Raw genomic sequence first — 15217 nt, forward strand, 5'->3', positions numbered from 1 at the left:
ACACCTTCAGCTCACTGTGATGTGCTAAAACATATTAACCTTCCTCTGCCTGCTGCACCACTATCCTTTCTCATCAGTGACCTCAGTGTCTAACACCACATACCTTCAACTCACCTAGCCCAGACTTTTCTACATCCCTGTGTGCATTCACCAACTTTACCTTTACTGCTGCCATAAAGCCAGATTTGCTATAGGCAAAGGTGCCTGTACCTCACAAGCAGCAGTACAAGCCATTCAATCTTAGTTTCAGTCATGGTAATCAGGATCTGATAATGACAGCTGAGCAAATATCCTGATAAGAAAAAACCCCTATCTTTCAAACTTGAGTACTTACTTTGAAACCTCCCATATTTTTAGCACAATACCCAGACACTAAAAAAAAAATCCTCTAGTGTTTTACTTCACTGAGAGTATCCAGTTATCAGTTTGGTGCTGGCAAAAAAAGAAGCCTTGAAAGTACCTCACACAATCATGAACTATTAGCAGATTTTGCATCAGTCAGAGCAAGAAAAAACAAATTTTCTTTGAAATGTGAAGAACAGCAGGGTGAAGATCTTTTATCTGCAGATTTCTTTTTAGGTATGAGCATTTACATCACCTGTTCAGCAGTGTTCTGTTATTCTAGAAAGCAATTGCCAGTGGTTTTCCCAAGGTACCCTGTAGCTCTGTTTGGGGTGTACTCAGCAGCTGTATGTATTTTGGAAAGCCAAGTGTGATTCAGTAGGAGCAAGAGGTTCCTGTTCAGGGAATTCTGCAAGATCATTTCTTTTGGGATAAATTATTACTGGCCAAACAGCGTGACTGTGACTGGGTGTGAGCTGTTAGGCTCTTGAACTCCACAGCTGTAAGGTAACTACATCTGTGCACCCTGCTACACCCCTGCCACTGAAGTATTTGTTCAGACTGCAAGCCCACAAGCTACTCAGACAAGCAGCACGTGAACACCCTTAATTAAGGCTATCTTTACTTACAACTACAAAGTGCATACTGGGAGCAAAGTGACTCACACATCTAACAAACAGCACATACCTTGCAATTACTCAGATATTCCTTTGAAGGCTGTTTTACTGAGGGAGACCATGACAACAAAGCTAGGTCTAAAGAAATATTAAACTTCCACCTGGCTGCCCACTAGAGATGCTAAAAACCTCTTCAAGTTAGAATCCTACTTTTTCAATAGGAAGACATCTCAAGACATCCAAGACAGAACCCTGACAAATGAACTCCGGGAAATCTAATATCAAGTAAGGACATCCCCCAGATATTCACCCATACTTCTTTTAGAGGTTTCTCTGCCCACCATGAAAGTGGAAAAAACCCCTAAGTCTCCATCTGTGCCTCAGATCCTCAGTTCAAATGCACTTTATCAGCACAGTAAGTCAATTTTCCTGCCCAGGAGTACAAAAGTGAAGGCACAGAATCATACCTCATTCTTCGAGTCTTGCTCTTAGGCTTTTTCCCTCTAGTACACACTGATAATTCATCCAGGCCTCATTTGGCAGAGCAGTTAATTTCAGCACAGACTGTGAATCTCTGCTAAACTACTATATTTTAGCTTGGTACAGTGATGGTTCTGCTCTGGTTAATGTTCTCTGATGACTTTGGAGGTACCAGCAAGAGGGGTAAAAATAAATGAACCCTTAGCATTTCAAGAAGATATAGAATCAATAACAGTGGCTGCATCTAGTTATCAGAGTTCAACTGAAGAACTTCAGTTATGACAACACTTGAAAATAAAATACATCAGGATCACGACCTGTAGAGATGGGAATACTCTTATTTCAAGATGATGATTTCTGGTCCAGAGGAAGAAAAAAACGTCACAAGGAGGTTTAGAACTAGCACAGAAAGCTGTATACCAGAAATACACAGGCAAGACTGGGAAATTGAGTGGCAGTTTTCCATTAATACTATGTTTGGCTTTTTGTGCTATTTTGATTTTGCATTAAAAAATATTAAAAAATTGATGGAGTGAAATGCAAGCCTCTTTTTCATCAGTAAGCAGTTTGATTCCTAAAGAAACAAAACAGGTTCTTGTTTTTCACCTGCATGAGAAAGTTTGAACCTAAAATCTGTGTTAGTGCCTGAAAAGGTAAAAATTTTTCACACAGAATAAAAGGTAGGAAGATTTTAAACACAAGAAAAGTTCCATTAGCTTCACAGGTCTGTATGTTTTCATTTCAGTAATGTTTTAAAAAGAAATGTGTATTTACTAGAGATAAGCCACTAAAACTTTTGTGTACTTGCGCAGTAAAAAATCAAATTTAAGTGGCACTCTAACATATACAGAATTTACCCTTCAACTAAAGAGATGATCTTGGGATAAAAGAATAAACAAAAAGGAACAGAAAAAATAGGTGAGTATTCTCTTTTCAAATTAAATATAGATCCAATGTGTCTACTAAGTCTAAGTGCACAATATGTACAAGTTAAACAAAGATTGCTGTTACAGTATATCCCATATGTGTAACAGGAAACATCCCTGTATGTCACACAGCAAAATTATTCAGGTGACTGCAAACACCAGGGGCTAGTCTCTCACCTGATGTAAACAGCACACGGCTTTGATGTTAAAGGACCCGTGCAAATTTACACCAGCTGTGCATGTGGCCCTTGCTGTGCAAACCACATATGCGTGTAGTTTTATGGACTGAGCCTGATTAATGTTTTGTAAACCCTTCTACGCATCAGACTTTTTAAAACTGCCCTAGGAGCTGCTTTGGTAAAAGTCAAGGGTGCAAATCTTTTGCCAACAGTATACTCCATTTCACCAACTGTAAACACAATACAGATAAAAATGTGTTCTACAGAGTTTTAGTAACACTACAGAATGGGAATTCCTCAGCAGACAGCAATTTAAACTTCTCACACAAATTCTAATTTTAGTGAAAATGACCCATGTACGGCTTCTAAGAGTGATCTTATTTATCTTAATAGAAATACAGCACAGCTTCAAGCAAGAAAGCACTGCCAGCCTCAGTGCAATCCTGTCAAAGTGCATTGTTACACTTGCATATATTGTAGCACTAAATGACCCTCTAAAATATGTTCCCCACAATGGTTTTCACAGTAATTTTTTCAGAACACACTTTAGGCCCACACTCTCAATTGTGTTGTACCAGCCTTTGCCAAAAAGCTGGTTCAACAGGAACCAGGGAGGAACTGCTGGAAAATTTTACTTGCTCTTTCCCTCTAATCCCCTGATTTCTTCTCTCTTCTTTTCAGTTAGAGAAGCACTAGAGTAGTTTGTCTGTCCACCACCCTGCCAGATTCGGTGTAATATTTTATGAAACTTCTCTTACTTTACCAGCAGAGGGATCTTAAGAAAGAAAAATGAAAACTTCCAGGACAATCCCCATTATTGTACCCAAGTAAAAAAGTCATAAAATCCACACTGCAAACTTGCACAAAGCAACATAAGCAGCTGAACACGACTGTCATTAACTCCATGAAGGGACTGCACCACTCAGACCTGGCTGAACTATTTTCGGTGCAGATCATCTCACCTCATTATGTATTTCTTCTACTTGCTTCACAACTGCAGCTTCCAGGGATTTCAAAGATAAAGCCATGGAATCAGAATCAGTCTGTAAATTCTGGAGTGCCACTTCACATTGTCCAAATATGTATTCCAATGTTCCTCTAGAACACTGTAAAGATACAACAAAAATTTATATAAAGCTACTTCAGAAAAAAATGCATTGAACAATTTGCTTTTGAAATAACCAAAGTAGAACAGTAACTTTAAACAAAAGTGTAAAGCTTCCTGAATTGTCTATATAGTTATTGATATAAACTATGCTGAAGTCTAATCCATCAAATATCTGCCAACCAGTACAGCATAGACTGAAAGGAGAAAGAAAATAATTCACTCAAAATTTACTTTACAATTATATCACAGGAAAGCATGCCATACTTCCCATTGCTTCCTGGACACCTTCTGACAGTATTTCACAATCAGCTATATTTGCTCAGTTGTATGGGCTTCCACTAATACTAAAATGAAATTCCATTTCCAGTCTGACAGAGCTGTTTTCTTACAAGTTAGAGAGAATAAATATGAATAAAACACTTTTGCACTTTTTTGGTTTTGTTTTCACTATATTTCCTTCAAAATTGGAAGGAAATCTGTAAAAATCCGTTTGAAACAAAAGAAGGAAGACATACATATTTTAATTATTTTCTATTCAATACCTGATCTGTATTTTTCTCTAGGCTTTCCCATAGGAATACTACATGAAAAAGAACTAGTGATAACACTATGGAAAGGAATAAGGGAAAAGTTTAGTAGAAAAAAAAAATTCAAACCCCAAAACAAACAGAAAAAGGCGCCTTAACACTTGAGAGTATCAGGCTGAAGCCTTGTTGTCATACAATGACTCTTGAGACAAGGGACTCAATAGCTATTCTGCTTATGCAATCCTCAAATGCAGAGGAGGACACAATTTAAAGCATACTTAGGTTTAGTCTTGGTTGTTCTGATCTCCTAAAGGCCTTTTTTTCTGCCAGTGGACACTCTGATGTGTGTTTTGAGTATTTCTATCTCATCATGAATATCACCTTTCAACTAAGACTCGGATATGAAGCAGCAAAACAGCTGTAGAACATTTCAGGTAAAAAGTGGTTTCCATATTTCATCAGCAATCCATGAGCTGTGATGTAGCACATTCTGAATTCATATCTGACATGTCTACCTGGGAGTTAGGGAAAACCACCAGTACAGAAGCAAATGGGCCTCAGTACAAAAATAATCAAAAAGCAGTTGTTCAAGAAAACAATTTCAGTCATAAGCATAACATGAACCACAAATCTGGATAACACACCATGATGTTACATATAAGGTACCAGAATATTAGTTTTACAAAGGACCAAACAGCAAAACACTTTTGATACTTACATCTGCCACTCGATGAGTTGAGCTGAATCGAGGTGATAAACCAGCCAGAACACAGTGCTGATGTGTCATATTGAGATCATCTAGGGACAGATTAGAAAACCTTAAGTACAGGAAAAAATTATACTTAATAAAAGTTAATCTGGTTGAATATGAATTAAGTACACTGATTTTCTCTCCAGTGCCTAGATAATTCAGTCACATCTTCCTAAACACTTCCACTACCCCTTTCAGTGCCCATTCAGTATGGCATGTTTTATTTAGCTAACACAGAATTAGACATATTACATTTTGATTTGCACCTTTATTCCAAACCTTGGCAAATCTTTCATTGTAGAGTTCTGCCTTGGAATGGCTTCCAACTGTCTCTAATCCTTTATGAATCTTAGAAAGAAGCCTGTAATTTTAATTTAAGAGTTTACAATTCATCTAAAACTCTAATTGTACAAAAATGGTTGAAGCTTCACGGATTGCATGCCTCAAAGCACATTAAGAAATACATTTTAGGTCTTAAAAGATTACGGTAAAGATTTGCTTTCTTTTTCTACTCAATATATATTAACTGAGAAGAAAAACCACTCTTTGTTAAATTGGCCATTGTCCATTTGGCAGCAAAAGCTTTTATTCAGAAACAGAACAGTATACCCAGATTACTGTTTTGGTTTTAGAGCCAAACCAAAGCTGTTATGTTCCTCGGTCACCCGTGTCAGAACTGCCACAGCGCTCTCGTGGGTTCGGTAAAATACAACACACGTGGAGGCAACATCAGTTTTAAAGGACTAAGCACTGACTGGCAAGGTCTGGAAAACCAGAACACTGCCTCTTGAGCATAATGCATCACAAAAAGTACATGTATATAAAAGCAGACATATATCTCTCCATCCTGCTTTGGAAAACTGCAGGCAGGCCAGTTGTCTGTTGGACAGTTCTCCTGAATTCGCGGTGAGGTCAGAGCCAACATGGTCTTTCCTGTCACAAAACAGTTGGCCCTTACCTTGCCACCAGTTCTGGACAACTATGGCAGGGATATCTAATTTTAATATCTGTTACAGAAACAAAAGCCCACAAAACTTATTTAAACTCTATAGTGCCTATGAGAAGTGACTTAATGTTTTAAATTACCATTAACACCAACTTAGCAATGTATTTAGTAGTTTCAAGAAATGTCTCACAATCCTTTCTCCTTCTAAAAGAATTCCACGTGCATGCTTAAAAGATGCATATGCCAATTAACTAACTGCTAGATAAGAAAGAAGTTTTGAGAATTGGAGTACAATTTTCTGCTTATATGACTGTTCCTCTCCCAAAGCTTTCCCACGGCTATGAAAAATGCTGTCACTTGCACGGAATATTTTTCTAAAGTCTCATCAGGCTTTTTGAACATTTATAAATTTTAAAACACTACTAATTTTCCTAATTTAAAACAGTAGTACTAGAGTACAATCAAGAAAAACTAATAAAGTCCAGTAAATGCTAGAATGTTATTTTTCTATTTTTTAAGACCTCTGTAAATTTGGGAACTAACACAAAAAAACATAAGGGTAAGTAGAGGTTAAGGGACTTGCCAAAATTTCCACGGAAATTCTGTGCAGGAAGCAGACTTACAGCTAAATCTAATGCCATAGATTTAACACCTGACCACCCCTCTACTACTGGATGCAGACTTCTCTGTGTGGGGCCCCCTTACCAGCAAAAATTCTCAGTGATTTTACTGCCATTTAGAGATAGCAGATACATTTTGGAATTTGGATGCTGCATACTCTATTTTAAATTGTGGAAGCAGGTTCATGTTATAGATCTGTCTCTCCCTCCCCTGTACTGACATCTGCCAGCCAGTTTTTTTTCTCAAATATGTCCCTCCCAGAACAGAACCTCAGCATGGTCCTCTCTGCTGCTTCAAAACACTGCCAGTTCCTTTTCTCTCTGATACTGTTCTCAGTCCCTGCCCCTGCTCTGTACACACCTCCACTTTCTCCTAGACAGCTGAATTTCCTGGGCTCCATCAGCAGAAACACTGAAGGCACTGTGCCTACACAGCCCTTATCAAAAGAACAGACTAATGGATATGTCTGTACATTCAAATAACAAACATACTGTTAACTCATTCTACTACTTAACTCACAATCAGAGCACTAGCTAGGTGAGGAGCCAAAGCACTCTGATAGAAACATTGGCTGTATACCCATGTCACTGCAGACTATTAAGTCATAACAAACACAAGGCAGAAGGAAAAGAAATTCTTAGTCAAACCTTACTTAAGGGAGTGGGGACTAAAGACCCCAAACTTATTACTTGGAGGTAAAGTACTTCCCAGAAAAACACAAACCACAATGGAAAATGGCTCTCATAATTATTAACAGGGGTTTATACAGTCTTTTCTATCTTCTCTCAGCTGTTCTTCCTAAACTTTTTAGACATTTGCCTTTTTACCATCTATTTCACAAAGCAGATAAAAAGTACAGTGGTGTTTAAAGCACTGGCAAAAGTTTTAAAATCTAGCCATCACAAATATCTACAAACAGAAGTGAAATGGACTTTTGTTATTAGTTTTCTTAACTACTATTAACAAATAAAGAATTTTCTTTTTAACCATATTACAGTGCGATTTTCAAAGCACTAAAATACTTTTCCACCATTTCCATTTTACTTGTATCCAACTGCACACAATGCTTTAACAGGAGAAAATCTAACAAAACTGATTTTACTGCAGCTGTATCAATAAAATGCACCAGGAATGCAAGTCACCTTCCCTAAGAAATTATGGGTCAGTGGAACACTCATAACAGAAAGCTAGAAGGATGATCTTTCCCTAATTAAGAAGTATTTTTAGTTTTTTGCACAAACAAAATACAATTAATTAAAAGGCTAAATACTAAATTTTAAAATTTAAAAAAAAAATATGTCTGAGATTTGCCAACCTTCACAATCAAAGTTTGGTAATGACAAATAACATTCCTGGAGTTCTAGGTCTTAATAGTACGGAAAACACCATTTGGATTAAATGTGGACTCAAAAAAAAAAAAAAAAGGGGGAGAGTTAAAAAACTCCAACACGTTCAAGATGCTAGAGAGCAAAGAGGGTTCAAGTTAGTTTGTGAAAATAGAAGCAGATTAAATATCTAGAAATAGTTTAATGAGTCACTATATACATGTGGAAGTGCTTGCATTAAATACTTATCTTTAACCACAAGCCAACCCCTGCAATGTGTGCACCCTACTTCTGGTTGGTTAGGAAAACAATTTTTTGATGCTTCTCGAACTATAATTTGCTGGGGGTGGGGAGTGGTATAAGATTCAAAGTTCATCTTCATGCTGTTTTAAAACCCTAACCTTCAAGCAAGAGCTTGATCTATGGGAAACAGCTGCAGAAAAGTAAATCTGCCTTTGAAAGAGTCCAGAATGTATTTTTGCTAGGTATGTTTTGAAGTCATGGTAGGAAAATTAGTGAAAATTGTAAATCTGCTTGCAAATCTGGTCATGTCTAACTCAAAGATTAGGGGAAAGATTCCAATTTAATAGTAGGACCATGACAACCCTAGTTAAGCGTGCTCTAGGACAGAGCAGATGGGGCCCTTTGCTCACCTCCACGCGTTTTGGATTTATTGCACGCACCCAACACGTTTCATATTAGACACCCCTTGACTGTGTACTTGAGACAGCAGGGTTGAGTATGCACTTCCTCTGCAGACCAATATATTATTCTAAATTGAGCTAAAGTGTTTCCGTTTCATGAGTGATAGAAAGTTCAGATTCGAGTTTTTAAGCAGTAGATTTGCAGTCATTCACCAGACTTTTTTTCTTTATATTAAGGAAAGCCTTAAAAAAGTGATTTTAAAAAATCTGTCTTACTGAAAGTAATTTTGAGTTTTGATTGGTTTTGCCTAAACTCCCCACCTCCCCTTATATTATTGTAACAGCTTAATGAAAGAATGGATTTGGTCACCGCATGTTTAGTATTAACATACATTTAAATTTCAAGTCCTGATTTCATCTGAAGAGGCCTGCTGAGAAGGCAGGTGTCAATTTAAATTTTAAGACATTTTACTAAATTTCTACCCAGAATAACAAAATCCATTTTATAGAGCCAAGAAGAGGGGAACATAAACATTATTAAATGTCTATTAGAAATGCTAAAAAAACACCCCTTTTTCTTTGTTACTTTGCTATACCCATTGACCTGGATTTACAAGTTACTGTAACTGGACGTTACTATTACCACACTTTTTTATATAAGATTCGTGTATAATACTCAGGGTATTACAGGTACAAGACTTGATAGGACCTGACTTTTAATTATAAGCAATGTTTCAGCACTTTACAGCATTCATATAAAGCAGTAAGCACTGCACCATTTCAACAACTGAAAGAACAGACCTACAGAGTTACCAAGTTCTCTGTTAGAGTGGATGAGTTAATGGTAGTCAGAACCAATCCTACCAGTCTGATATATCAATCAGCCCCTGTACATCAACAGCTCCTACTAGCTGCAATTCTCTTAATGTTCTATTTTCTAGATGTCTTACTTACTGCTGCCACTGCTTTTTAAAACAATGCCATCAAGAAGACTCTGCTTACTGAAAACGAGGGTCTGGAATGTACTGTGTCCAAATGCACATGAAAAAGGAATCTAAAATTTTCTTTTTTATATTGGCAAATTTTTCTCTTTTTATACAGAGCTTTCATATTTTGCCTTTTAGATGGCATCCTCAAGGTGCCTCCTCTTAGAAGTCATTTCAAAAAATTCTGAACAGTAAAAAGGACACTAAAACTATATACATCCACTTACATTGTGTTTCACTTCAAGTGAAAATGATAAAGGCAGTTCTGCCTCACACAGAAACCTAATAAAAGGGCCATTTTGGAATACCCTCTTAGACTGTGTAGAAGAGTAATTTTATTTTTTTTCAAGTAATTGAAAAGAAATACAAAGACTATGGAAACGCAGAAGAGATTAACAAAACACCTGGCCTACAGAGCTCAAATCTGTAGCTCTTCACAAAGTATTAATAAGAAAGTGATTTACTCTTCATCTTCAAAGGAATGTTAAATAAATCCTTTGTTTCTATCTAAATGTGCTCACGATGTTACGTGTTAAATAAACTCATTTTCTGAGCCACCATTCATAGAGCATCCCTGACAGTACTTCAGTTACTGCACTTAAATTCCACTGGGGAATAAAAAACACCCTTATGATCTGGTAACTCAGCCAATTACAATCTACAGTATTTTGCAATCAAAATACTGAAGTTATACCCCCTCTTTTATTAATCACCTTCTGATTCTGTTGCCCAGCATAGCTGCGTATGCACAACCTTCCAGTCAGGAAGGATTAGATAAGAAGTTTACTTGTTGGCTTAGCTGTTATTGCACAAAAATAGATTAACAACAACTTTTCTAAGAATGTTTAGCTGCCACTTCACTCTTTCTAAGCTGCTACTTTATATCCTCACAAATACAGAAAAGGGAGGCACATCCAGACCACTGTGCCAAAGGATCTCACATCTTTACACTTGATCTGTTCATGTCTGAACACACTTAAGAGCAAAGTCAGTCCAGTACTTCTACTCAAGATACCTCACTGATGACAGTGCACAAGATCTGATGAGGTAACTAAGAACACAGAATGGTATATATTTTTTAAGATGGCCAACAAACGTATTGCTTGTTGTAAATAAACTGTTTTCATCTTTGTTGAAAGATAAAAGTGAAAGGTAGAGTTGAAAAGACTGTTCTGCTCATCAAGGTGGGAGTGACAGGTCATTCTAGGGACATTCCAGGGAGTTTACCTTCCAAGGCACAAACACAAACCGGTAACACTGCAAGTGCTCTCAGTCCTCAGAGATGATATCTGTCAAGACAAGACACTAACCAGGCAAATGTGATGTTGTCAAAAGCCTTGTTCTTGTTTTGTTCGATTTATGATCAAACTTATTGAAACAAAAAGTTATAACCAAGAGTAACACAACCCAAAAGAAAAAGCAACAGATTTTGTGTCAACTAACCTTAGGAGCAGTTCTCGCTTCATTTCTTTCCGTGGAAAAACCTGAGTGTGTGAGCTCAGCTGCTCAAGTAAATTAACTCAATTTAATTTTCTTCTTTTAATCCTCTACGCTTGAGACATTGAGACTCACCCTTAGAGTAAGGCAGCTCTGTTCATTATGATCTTAGTATAATCCCACTACTAGAAAATAGCATGTTTGAATATAGGCATGGAAAAGTGTAGCAGAAGGACAGAAGTGTCAGGTGTAAAACTGGTGACTAATAACCCACAGATTGGCATAATGATTAAAAATTCAAGAACCATGATACTAGAAGATTTTAAGACTGCTACATTCACATAAAGCTACAGCTTACATAATACAGGAGCCACTCTATAAGCCAAGCTGAAGAACAGAAATTTATTTGTTGAACATAACAGATGCAGATGCTCACTGTTACTCAGAAAAACTGCATTAAGAACATAAAAGCATCTAGAAATACAAAGATGGGACAGATACAGTGCAACTTCTCAAAAGAAATGGGGAAATTCTGGTTATGAAGCCTGTCTTGGACTAGTCCACTAATTCTGACTGAAAGACAGATAGAAAAGGCACAAAAAAACTATTTCTTTCTTAGCTGTGAAGTGAAAGAAACATTAATAAAAAAAAGTTCCCCAAAATACTCTGGAAGTCAGCAGGGTAGAAGAAATTTATTATATACCCTAGCCAGATCTCACGTCTTTCTAAATAAAGCCCTAACTGAAAGGAAGGTGTGCTAACTTATTTAAATATAAATGTAATTTTCTCTACTGTCAACAGAAAGTTTTAACTTCTTAGCTCTTGAAAATTACCAAGCATCAAGTAGAAGTCTCCCTGGTGAAGTGGTATTGCTAATCCAGGTGTCTCGATGTCCCACGCTACCTTCAAGCCTACGTGCCAAACAGCTGGGTCTCTTCCCTTCAGTTCTTGTTCATTGCTTTCTCCAACAGCTGAATCTTTGGAGAGAGAGAGAAAAACACCACAAACATGAGAGACCAGGCAAGAATCATATAATACAAAATCTCGTCTAATAATACAGACTTTAAGATATCCCATATTGGTACAATCTTAATAGGCCTAAAGATTCTATAACCTCCATTTGGGATAATCACTGTTTCCAAATTCACAAGTATGCCATAGGTAAAAGTAAAAAAGAAAAAAGCCATATGAGATCATGAAGTTTTTTGCAACCAGCTTTACCAAGATGAAAACTTTAGGTTACTGCAAAGTAAAGGCAAATCAAGTCAAGGTTCACAATGGACTCGAGGTTTTCTGAAATTCTCAAGCATATATAAGAGGAGTTTTCGTTAAGTTTCACTCAGTTTAATTTGTTACTAAAACTATAAGCATAGAAGAAAAAAATTAGAAATGCAGCAACACTGATATAAGATAAAAGATAACTTCTGAAAGAATTTCAAGTCATAAACTGCCAAAGCATTTTATGAGCAATTTCATTTGTGTACATACTTGCAATTTCACTAAATCATAAACTGAGGCAGAGTAAGGTGAAATAATGGTTACAAAACACAGTCTAGACCAAAGTTGAGCAAATCTTGGAATCATATCTGTCATTCTTTTCTCAAAATTATTAGTCAAACATGCTAGATAACATGTGCAAGAGCCAACGAAGCTTCAATACATTTGTCACAACACTTTTCTTATCATTAAGCAACATGAACATGTTGAGCTTCGGGAAAAAATAATCCACTGCATAGAAATAGTATTTAGAGCTTAATCCCTCAGAACTATTTTCATAAGCTTACTTCACTGCAGTATAAATTGAAAGATACAGTCAGCATTTATAACAAGGTATTTGGGAGCTATGGTATAACAGTTTTATGGCTACAGTAACAGAGCATTTTGACAGAGGGAGGATGAAGTTTTAATAGGCAGTTGGCACAGAACTGCAGTGAATGGTTAGAAGTGAACTGTGTAACGTGCCTAATTCTTGCTTACAAGTTAGTAACCGTGGGTGTCCGTTTCACTGTCCACTTGAAATGTGCTTTCATGTAATAATTTTTAAAGCCTTTGCCTTCATTTAATTCTAGAAGAAAAATATTGAAGACCTATAGCTCTTAATTATAATAGGCACACACAAAACATGACCTTGAGCTCACACTTTCAAAATATTCATGCAACTCATCTCACATGGTTATTGCATTGCTTTTTAAATTGGGGGCTGCCCTTAGAAAATTGAGACAATATCTTAGTTATTATGTCAATTAAATATTGTCTATATTCAGGAAGCAGAGAGCCAAAACCTTTTAAAGAGCCAATCTAAAAGGTTCTTAAGTTAAAAATCTTACTTTAAGTTTAGTCCCCAAATTCCCTCCCTTCACTGCTGCAGTTCTCATCCAACCGGAGCTTTGGCTTGGGAGCAACTCTAGGCCCTTCTAACAAGGAGTACACAAATGAGAAAACAAGAGCTAGCAAATACTCAGAAAAATCAATACTAAACTCTTCAAGGGGCTTTCATATTTTCTACCCTGTTCAGATAAATCGTAACTTAATTTAAGAAAAATGTTTTCTGAAAACTGCAAATAGGGTGGCTTTCAAGGCATTTTTAATGCAATATATCATGGATATTATGAAAAGAAGTAACCTTTCTGGGTTAACTCTCTCTGTTATTCTGCTTTCCCATTCACTTTGGCAGCAGCACTGTTCACAATATGGCACCAATAAAATATAGAACTACAATCAGAGACAGCAATTTCAATCAAAGTTTCCTGGGGTCTCCTCATAAATCCAGCACCTTTGGAATGTGCTCGTTAAAATGACTTATTTTTTGCAGTTTGATAAATTTTTTATTGCTTAAGTACTGAGTTCAAATGCAGCTCACAGTCTCCTTTTCTCTATATTCTCAATTATTGCACCTTATAATTATCAGCAGCAATTGAAACTGATTGCTCCTACCATGTTATTTTGGTAACAAATGGAAGCAAGCTGCTACTTGCTTTTAAATGCACACCACTCTGAAAGTGAGAGCAAGGGAAAAAAAGACAACATTTGTGGCATATCCCCAGGTAGCACTGACAAAATTTTACATAAAAACAAGTTGTTATTAAATTCTCTATGACACCTCGAGCATATCTGAATGCTGTATATTTATTGATATAATTACAGTTTCCATTTAAGTGAAAACATTTGGATGCATCTATGTCATATGTATTCAACATAAATCATACAGATCTTGCACGTACTCAGCACCTTAAGAACACAAGTTATGTGTTGTCTTGACCACAGAAATGGTCAAATATAACAGTACTTAATGCAAATATAACAAAACTATGTTCAAATTTGAACTCTGGTAAGTAAAGATTAACAGACTTTGGCCCGTAAGAAACCTTTATGCTGGCATCCCAAATAAAATGGTGCAATCAGGTAACAAGCTCACCACAGCATAACAACAATACCTCACCAAACCTGCAATTATGGTAGAACCATGAAGGAGAGAATGTAACTGCTGTAGAAAACTGGCCACAACATTATGCTTTTAACTAGGCAGCTCAAATGTCTGGGATGTTCCAGCTCTAAGAACTGATCTTATCAGATTTGGGTCATGGTTAGGTTCAGAACAACATGAAACTTGCTTTCCTGGAACTAGTTTGGTTACTGTTGCATGGTACAGAAAGTGGTTTTAAAAGGTTTCTTTGCTATTTAGCACCAAAATCTGGAGAGTTTGAGACTTTTTTGACACTCTGAAACCTAAATGTTCTTTATTCAAGTCAAACTGTAACTCCAAACTATATCCTAAATGTAATCTTATGCATGATTTCTTAAGACAAGAGAATCACTGCCAACACATTGCTAAAAAAGGACTGAAAGCATCTCCTCTGTCATTAAATCCAATTGACCATTGTTACAGAGCTACAGAAAAAAAGGTTGGTTCTTTTTAACAGATTGTTTGATTTTTCCAGAACTTAAAAGAATTTGGGCACATGTCCCTGAATTAATCAAATATATAAATTATTAGTGTCCTTCAATAGCAATTTATATATGTTGTGTGCAAGAAGTGGAAGAAGCAGAGCATGCTTTGCTTCTTAGCAGCTGGTGGAAAGAATAAATATCTGCCCAGATTTACTTCTTCCACCTTACTACTTGAAAAGCCATAGCATAAGAAGTTAAACTGTACTAACATTTAAATTTTTTCTTACAAAACCAAAAATCCCAAGATTTGCCAACAATGCTCTTATCAATTCATATTTGGAATACTGTGTCCAGATATACCAAGAACAAAAGCACTAAAATAAGAACAAAGAATACTCTGTCACCCCTTCATTCCTGAAGGAGAGGCTGTATTTGATCAA

At 36.6% G+C, this 15217-nt stretch overlaps 1 protein-coding gene across 2 annotated transcripts in view; it reads right to left on the reverse strand.

Annotated features, from left to right (window-relative positions):
- FTO (FTO alpha-ketoglutarate dependent dioxygenase) overlaps nt 1-15217 on the reverse strand; it is a 234940-nt gene that overhangs the window by 170013 nt on the left and 49710 nt on the right. For both annotated transcript variants that reach the window (XM_050311353.1, XM_050311354.1), the window contains exons 4-6: nt 11723-11866; nt 4898-4977; nt 3507-3650 (exon numbers count right to left, since the gene is read on the reverse strand). In XM_050311353.1, the coding sequence (XP_050167310.1) occupies nt 3507-3650; nt 4898-4977; nt 11723-11866 (368 nt within the window). The remainder of the gene's footprint in view (nt 1-3506; nt 3651-4897; nt 4978-11722; nt 11867-15217) is intronic.

Source organism: Myiozetetes cayanensis, unplaced genomic scaffold (genome assembly GCF_022539395.1).
Source record: "Myiozetetes cayanensis isolate MyiCay16 unplaced genomic scaffold, myiCay2020 scf16, whole genome shotgun sequence".
In the NCBI taxonomy this organism is placed as follows: Eukaryota; Metazoa; Chordata; class Aves; order Passeriformes; family Tyrannidae; genus Myiozetetes; species Myiozetetes cayanensis.